We start from the raw sequence: 9,309 nt of genomic DNA on the forward strand, positions 1-9,309 counted from the left end.
GTTGGACAATCATTCATAGTATAAAACATAGCATTTCATAGAATAGATCTTATTCCATACTTGAACATAGTTTTACTAAGTTATTACTCACAGATAACAGATGGCTCCAAGTGAACGGACGGAGTAGGCAACTCAGAGATTTTATGGCGCGTGACCTACATAGACACAGAATAAATACGTACTAAATTACACACCTGGAATCATTAACTTGGCTCTTTCTTGCCTTGGTGTGTTTCTACTTCTTTTTCCTCATTATGGTGTCTTAAACTTGGCTTAGGAATGCCTAGGATAGAATGCGGATGCCAAAATGTGCTTCAACACATTTAACAAAACTTGCCAAAAATAGGGATCCCGCTCGAGCGGACATGCAATGTGTGAGGGGACGCTCGAGTGCATATTTCAATGCTCGAGCGCTCTGCAAACTTTGAAAAAGTACTGGTTATATGATTTTCATGCTTGATGGTCGCTTGAGCGTGAGGTTGATGTCCCTGCTCGAGCACAACTCTTGACGCTCGAGTGGTTTGCAAAAACATGAAACTTCTGGGAGCTTGCATTTCACATTCGAGCGGACTTAAAGTCGCTCGAGCGGAGATGCAAAAACAAAGGTGGCCACTCGAGCGCAGGATCAGATGCTCGAGCGAAGAGGTTGAATTCTAGAATTTCCAGATTCACCTCCCAAGCTCCAAACTTGAATCTAACTCATCAAAACACAACTCTTGGCCCCCAAAACTGGAGAAAACAAGTTCAAACTTTGAAAACATTAAAAATTAAAGATCATTTCACAAAATCAAGGCCCAAGAGTAAGTCAATTGGCAAAATCAAACTTGAAACTTTGAAAAACAACACATGGACTTACATGCAAGCACTTTCTTGACTTCAAAGCTTCCAAAACATGATCAACTAAGACAAATTGATGGAAATCATGATGAAATTGCAAGACTATGGTAGACTTAGCACATGCATGTGAGAATCTTTAACAATTAGACTCAAAATAGAAGAAATTATGTATGCATGCATGGTATGAGTTACAATTCTCAAATTTTAGCTTAATCCTCATGCTTAATCTCCTAATTCTCTTGAATTCTTACACTAGTAATTCAAATTCATAATTAAGGAGTTGAATTTCCTATCTTAAGCCTTGAGCTAGCAAGTGTTAGAGCTAAACTTCGTCAATTGCCTCCAATCTCCCTTATTTCCTTCTTAATTCTCTTCTTTCTTTAATGTTTGGCTTCAATCTCTCCCTTTCTTTTTTCCACATGTTTGAGCTCAAATGAATGAGGAAAAAAGAAGTCTTGGGCTTGGTAGTGGCCTTATATAGGCTAATTAGTAAACCTTTAGAGAGAGAAAAAAGGTTGTGAAGGGCTATTGAAGGCTGAAAGAAGGCTAGACTGAGGCTGTTAGAGAGAGAAAAAGAGCTGGAAAGGACTGTCTGAGGTTGGGTGAAGGCTGTGAAGGGCTATCAAAGGCTAAAGAGAGTAAAAAAGGCAGTCAGTGGTGATGGGTGGTTAAGAGAGAGACGGCTAGGGAGGCTCTGATACCAAAAAGAATGGAAAGAATTAATTGGCTTACCAATCAATGAGGTAGAGATTGTATATATAATATATTCATGATACAATTTAGGAAACAATATACACAAGGATATTCAACAAAATAATTCCTATTATAATTTCTATATTCAAACATCATATTTTGATTCCTATATTCTACATGGACTTCTTTAAGTAGTTTTGGATTTGTCTACGTGTTACATGTAACTTTCCTACATATATCTCAAATTTGATTAGGAGGATGATATATACTTAATCATTGTTAACTTACACAATCCAATTAACATTTGACCCGGTGTTTATATTTGGATATGCTTTTACCTAGTTTCCTATTTTTGAATTTTTATATGTTGGGTTATTTCGGAATTCTAGAGTTAATGATAATTATGTGAGTTTCAAACATACGATTAAGAGAGAGAAAGCTAACTTATGGTAATATCTACTTATGGTAAAATTCATTCGTCATTCTTCACATGTGAATGTAGAATTATTATAGGATCATGTAAATCTTTGTGTAATTGTGTGTTTATTTTATTTTTATTTTTATTTTTTTTATTTTTTTTAATCTTCCCCTTTGCCATAGCAAGTTTATTCATCGAAAAAGCTAGGAATAGACCTAAAGTGGGTAACTGGGGTGGTTGCCCCAAAAGTTTTGATATCCTCACTACAAGAAATTAGGGATTTAACGGCGTTTTATTAAACATCACTTTTTTTAATTTTTAACGGCGTTTTATAACCGTCGTATATTTTTTTAATCAAAACGGCACAATTTTCTATTTAAAGGCGTTTAAAAACGCCTCCAAATGTGGTAGATACACGCACCCTTTTTTTGAAACCCTTATTTTTTAGTCTGAGCCCTCTCTCTCTCTCTCTCTCTCTCTCTTATACACACACATCTCTCTTATCTTATACACAGACATCTCTTTCTGTCTCTCTCAATGACGAAGAAGGCGGAGGAGATAACTCTACGAAGAAGCTTCGTCTCTCGAAAGATCAATCGGCTGTTCTTGAAGAGAGCTTCAAAGAACACAAGCTCTATCGGCTGTTCAGAGTGATTTCGAAGCAATTTCAAAGATTCAAATTGATATCAATTGGCTGTTCGATGCAATTTCGAAGATTCAGATCGATTTCGAGATTCAGAACGATTTCGAAGTTCCGTCACCACCGTCATCTGCACTGGCGAGGTAGCGAGCTCCACCGTCTCTCTCTCTCTCTCTCTCTCTAGAACTCATACTGATTGTACCTTTATAAGGGTTTCTGGCTCTAAGTTGGTTCAGAAGTATATTGGTGAGGGCTCTCGAATGGTTAGAGAACTTTTTGTTATGGCCATGTTTGTCCGACTTCATTGATAACATTGTTATTGCCAAAAAATTATAATATCTTGTATATCAGCTTAATAAATCTTTTTAGTCTACAGAAGTGTTATATAGTTCCTCTTGCATGTTTTATGCATGATTTATTTTTGTTTATGTTGCACTGGGAGCATGCTCCATCAATTATCTTTATGGATGAAATCGACAACATTGGATCTGCTTGAATGGAATCTGGATCTGGTAATGGTGATAGTGGTAGTGAAGTGCAGCGGACGATGCTGGAGTTTCTCAATCAACTGGATGGATTTGAGCATCTAACAAAATCAAATTATTGATTTCTTGTTTCATTCTCTTAAACTAGCAACATGTATGTGCACCTATGTTCCTTTCTGATTATATTTCTAAGGAGATGTAGTGATGTTGAATGAACTTATGTAGGGGTTGTTTTGTTAAATGAAGCCCTCATCTAATTAAGTGAGTAGGTTTCATCTTCAATTGCCTAGGTGGGATGTACTTTAAGACTACCATTAAAGGCTCTGAAAAAGAGCCTATTGAAGAAAGTTTAAAAGAGAAACACAAACTAGGTTCCATATTTCTTTAATTGGCCAGGTGAGCTGCCTTATGTTACGTGGGAACAATGAGAACATTCAAATGAAGTTCTAATCGAGAGAATTTTTTAGACTGTGCTTGGTTCTTGGATTTATAGGCCCTGTTTGGTAGGGCTTATTTCCAGCTTATTTCAGCTTTTAGCTTAATTTAAGCTATTTTGATGTGTTTGGTTCAACTTAACAATATAACTTATAGCTTTTTGTAAGTCAAAAATCAACTTATTCTTTGAGTGGGGCAGGAGAAGCTTAATTTATAAGTAAAAAATCAGCTTATGTTCATAGTTATAAGCTATAAGCTATAAGCTGTTAAACTATAAGCTATAATCACTTTCTCATAGCTCTACCAAATGGGGCCATAGAGAGATTTGTGGAGGGAAATAGAAAATGGGATGGAAAAGTGAATGAAATAGATGTTAATTTTTATAAAAAAATCAATCTTAAAAGCTTTTGCCAAACAGGTCAGATTCAAGTTTCCCTAGAAATTCACCAATTGTCACATTGAAAAAGTTGTCTTGCCATAATAATGTCAATATTCATTGTTATTGGATGTCCTATGGACAAGCTTTAGCAAACAGAGGACAGTGAAGTTTAAATGTTTGGGGAAATCAAATTGCTTGGGTTAATATTTATGATTTGTTTTGTACACTTCTTGTTTTGAAATATTAATCATCAAAAGAACAAATCACCAGAAAACAAATTGTAAAACTTTTCTGACTTGGTGGATTTTGGTAAGATGAACCACAAAGGATAATTAATGGGACAGTGAGTTATAAATCAATTTTTATGATGCTTATCAGTTATCATTGTTAATTTGTCGTTGCTTTCTTTTGCAGGTCGTTTGATGCTAAAGAGTAGATGGAAGATGATCAAAACATAGGAGAGAAAAGCTGCCTACAGCTAGCCTGAATTTTGGAGCCTACATGCAAGGACTTGGTATATAAAGGATAGTATTCTCTCTAATTCAATTGAATATCTAGTTTAAATTTTGTGAGAGGGTTACAAACTATTGATGTGTTATAACCTTATATATTGAAATGGATAATCTTCATTCAACTATGTAATGGAGAGAATCTAAATGTGAAAGATCTGTTTCATCATGTATATTTAACTTTGGATGTAGAATTATACCTTTGGCCGAATTAGAGGAGAAATGTAGGCCCACATGTCCCCTTGAAATTGTTTTGACATTGTTTAATTGGTTTTTGAGGAGTATGAACAATTTCATGGGAGTTAAAAAATGATTCTCTCACTTTTTCTAATGTCATATTTTTCTAATTAACATAGTATGTGTAGTCTCATGCTATTACTAATCTTGTTCATTTATGAAATTATGATTTTATTTAAATTTACAAAAAAATTATAGTAGTTATTAAAAATAGCATAAGAGCATCTTTAACCATATTCTTTAAAAAAGCTTAAATTAGGAATTTTGGCTACCATTGATTCAGTTGTAGTCCTCCAACATTCTTTGAAAGTATGTTATTTTGATTCATCCACTGCAAACTTTCTACATTCGAAGAGCATAACAGTATCTCCAGTAATGTTTTTTAAATTTTTTCTATAATAGGGAAAATACTTAATTTTTTTTTTATAAAAAAATAGGGACTTATTTTTTTTTAATTTTGTCTTACATGTAGGTAGGGAGTCTGTTAGAGTGAATTTTGAAGATTTATCTTATTTTTTTAATTGCCTCTGCCTGGTTGTTTCTTGCCTGTATTTTTTAATAATGATAGGTAGCATATCCAATGTATGTGTAAAATATGTTGTCTATCATCGTTTCTGTTAACTGTTTTTGTCTTGATGATGGCCAAGATATTTTTAACTTTTATACTTGGCTAAAGTGTGATTAGGAGTAGATGTGGAGGCATACTATGATAGTGACATTAGTTTATTGAATGTGAGCATGCCCAATCACTGAATCTGCCATTATTTGAACCATTTATCAATTTGTGCCAGTTAAGCTCCAAGGCTCAATGTCAGAATCTAAGTTCATTTTATTTTTTGTAGTTCCTTGCTATGCAAATGTTGAGAGGAGACATGGTGCCTCACCCTCAGTCATTGTCATAGGTGGTGGCTTTGCCAGTATGGCAGCTGCTCGGGCCCTTCATGATGCTTCATTTCAGGTATTTGTTATAGTTATTTGTGTCTCTGTGTGATGCAATAAACTGGAATTTATTTACAATAGGGTACTGTTCTAGATTCAATGTTGTGGTGCTTCAATACAGTTGATAGTGAATTGTTCTAGATTCAATTCTCTTATTTTTGTTAAAGGTCACACATTGGCATTCCATTAATATATGATCAATGTTCAAACTCCTAGTATTCTGTAAAACAATATGATGCTTTATATTATTACAATCTGTGGTAAGATTATGTGAATTTAAGTATATTATTAGGACTTTCATGTATATTCATTGCATTGGCATTACTGGATGTTGCCCAACATGTTGTGAATATAAGAACTATCCATTTTAAGCTACTCGTTCCTGGAAACCTGCGGTTTTTTATTAGTTCTCTAACAATTGAGCATTAATTTGTGGGTTTGATTTGAATTTGTTTGTAGAATTTACATATGACTAAGATTAACCTATTTATTTGTTGCTGGAATTGGGGTTTTGCTGATTTCCTTTTTTAAATCATTATGTGTTTGATCTAGTTGCTTAGGATTGGACATTTTGATAATTGGAGGTGAACTCTTTCCAAGTCAAATAAATTTATAGTATAATAGTTGCTTAGTATATCATTATTCTGCTTCTTTTTATTTATTTATTGAAGTTCAATAGTGCTGCCCTGATTTCATTATGAACTTTTGCTGTTTTTTTTTTTGTTTTTTATATTTTTCTCTTATTGCGGTTTGTTTTTTTTTTCTTTTCAAGGTTGTGTCCAACCCATTTTTACTTTATGACATTAGATTCAAATAGGGATTATATATATATATATATATATTGTATAGCATTTTATTTTAATAAATCTGAGTGTACAGAGGATCATACATAAAATAGAAGGAATATAAACAGAAGGGAGAGGAAAATGACTTTTTTTAAAATGAAGGAAAATGAACAAAAGGAAGAGGAAAATGAAGGAAAATAACTTCTTTTAAAATGGTTAGGGTGCACTTAGTAGTCATCCCACTGTTCGGCCAATGTCACATCAACAACAATCTCATGCATTTTTATCCCAAGAAATGAGCAATCATTTAATCATGTATAAATATTATATATAAATATATAGATCAGATTTACTAACCACAAAATATATTGCTAATGCTACCTAATTTGATTCCACTGAAGTGATACTGTTAATCTCGGAGAGCCTTATTTATTCCTCTTGTGCAATATTTGACTCAAATTGTGTTTTATGGCACATGCACTAATATGGATGGGGAATTACAGAGAAAATTGTGGCAAAAAAATGGATCAGTTACTAAAAAGGTGCTTTTGAAACTTACAATTCTTTCAAAAAAAAAAAAAAATTTCCTTACTTTTTTTTTGTTGTCGAAAGCTACTTTGACAACTATGGAATCATTCGAGATATAATGCAAAATCATCTCCGGCAAATACTAGCACTTTTTGCAATGGAGACACCTGTCAGCTTGGATGCAGAGGACATTAGGAATGAAAAGGTAGACATTCTCTATATACATATGAGATTGCAATATGTGTGTTGGTTATTATTAATTTTTTTTCCCAGCTATGGCAGGTTTCAATTGGTTTTAATAGTTGTCCAAAAACTCATCTGCAAATATGGTAAATAATGACAAATCAATTTCTCCACCGGAAAATGAATGGGAGCACTAATTAGTGCTAACACTAATGATGTGGCAGTGGATGGGACCCACTGCCACAATGTTTTTGTGCCTTGTTTTTTTTTTTTTAAAAAAAAAGTGGGTGACAACTCATTAGTGGTGCTTTAGAGCACCACTTTTAGTGGGATGTAGCATTGCTGTTTCTCCACCCATGCCTCCCCAACCCCTATCTTAGATGCACTTGGATACAAGTATTAGGTTTGAGTGCATGTCCAAGTGTTAGATCTTCATAAATCAAAACCTTATGATCTTGGGATATGTGTCCAAAAGTTGGATATGGATATGGATATGGTGACGTATCATGAACAAATATCTTGCATATTGTATAATACATTTAGACAATTTGTTGTAAAATTATATATAAATATACTTGAAATTGAACAAGATATGTAGAAAATATGAAATTTCAGCTCTCATTCATATGAACTTTGAACTTTTTCAGCTACGATGAGCATATTGATTTCTGTTTCTCCTCTCTAAGGCTTTAAAGGTGTATAAAGATATTTGGGTACATATGAAGAAATCAATATCATAATTTCTTTTGATATTCAGTCAAGCTCTTGCACTCATGTGTTATTATTTATGATAATGTCACCATTGCAATTTATGACTTTTTCTGTACTTATTGTATGGCAGTTATGTATTACTACAAGCACTTCTGCTGGCTTAGAGCAGACTCTACCATGGATTTTCTATCATAAGGTTATTGGTGTTTCAACCTTTTTCCTGTTTGTTGAAGGAAAAACTGCAACCCCTGACTTATCAAAAGTCCTAGAATCCATTTCAGTGAGTCTAAATCTTTGTTTCTTTACATCTATGTACTGGCTATCCTCAAGTGTTTTGATTTTCTACTTTAGATCTTCCAAATTTCTAAAATCTCTTAATTTCTTTGACAGGGAGTAAAAGTCATATACAGAGCAAAGGAATTAGAGGAGCAACAAGCTAGAAGGTCGGTTCCCTTTGCCACTTGGATTGTTACATATGTTATGCTAAATTTTCAAGCTAAGTTTTTCATATAATTTCTGTTAGATTGCTTGATATACATCACTGGGTTCATTTCTTAACATATATCTGAGGACAATTGGAGATTGAATAATTTTACTTGTTTATTTTTTGCCAAGCAATAGAAGAATCTCTATTCCCTTGACCCCATGTTTTTAACTGGCAAAATAGAAGAATCTCTATTCCCTTGACCCCATGTTTTTAACCATCACCCATTATCAACTGAGGTCTTTTCTTTTTAGTCTATCCCCGTGCCACGAAACTCATAGATCACTGGTAATGTTGCAGCTAGGTTGAAGGCACGTATTTTAAGGTTTCATAATTACTCGAAGTTCTCATTTTGGTACTGTATGTAGCCTCGATTGGTTAGTCTTCAATTTCACTGTTCTTTATTATTTGTGTTGTTCAGCCGGATCTGGAATGAGACTTGGTTGGCAAGCCTTTTCTACAAACCTTGGAACTATGAGTTATTTGTGAAGCAATCCCTCAACATGGAACATTTTTCTCTACTCAGCCCATAGAACATCTTTCTCTCTAACTTATCTCTTTTCTCTACTCAGTGTATAAGTAATTGATGACAATGAAAATGAAAACCCACTAAGAGAAGAGAGAACAAAGCATAATTCAATGCACTGTTGGGATCTGGGATCCCGCCCAAGACCTTATAGAAATTATACCAAGTAGAAAAACACACCCACATTCAAGGAGACACAATATTTAACATGGTTCGGCCTCAATGCCTACGTATACGGGAGAGTAGCCGGTTATCACTATAACAATGGAGATATTACAAAAAGATTACAATAGAGGAGGAGCTCACACTCTCCTCACTCACCCACTCACCCGTCTCCCTCGCTCACACCGAGGGAGACGGTCTCTCCGCCTCACATATCTCAGCTTGCTCTGCTCTCACACTCACACTCTCAAATCCTCCCCTTAGCCTCCATTTATACACAATTACAAAGGAGATGGAGAGGCTGGCCTTGCATATGGCCAGCTATGGCTTCACATGGCCAACTCACCTTTGTTGGCTT

The 9,309-nt window shown here is 34.4% G+C and overlaps 1 protein-coding gene across 1 annotated transcript; it reads left to right on the forward strand.

Moving 5' to 3' along the window:
- The first annotated feature begins 3,075 nt into the window (after positions 1 to 3,075).
- LOC114273864 (glycosyltransferase-like KOBITO 1) lies at positions 3,076 to 8,885 on the forward strand. The gene is made up of 6 exons (XM_082901608.1): positions 3,076 to 3,227; positions 4,302 to 4,401; positions 5,476 to 5,591; positions 7,910 to 8,059; positions 8,170 to 8,222; positions 8,564 to 8,885. Exons 2-6 carry the CDS (start codon positions 4,389 to 4,391, stop codon positions 8,565 to 8,567), a joined length of 336 nt encoding a protein of 111 aa, XP_082757734.1. The 5' UTR covers positions 3,076 to 3,227; positions 4,302 to 4,388; the 3' UTR covers positions 8,568 to 8,885.
- Positions 8,886 to 9,309: the final 424 nt, after the last annotated feature.

This window comes from Camellia sinensis, chromosome 13 (genome assembly GCF_055761805.1).
Source record: "Camellia sinensis isolate YWXY chromosome 13, ASM5576180v1, whole genome shotgun sequence".
In the NCBI taxonomy this organism is placed as follows: Eukaryota; Viridiplantae; Streptophyta; class Magnoliopsida; order Ericales; family Theaceae; genus Camellia; species Camellia sinensis.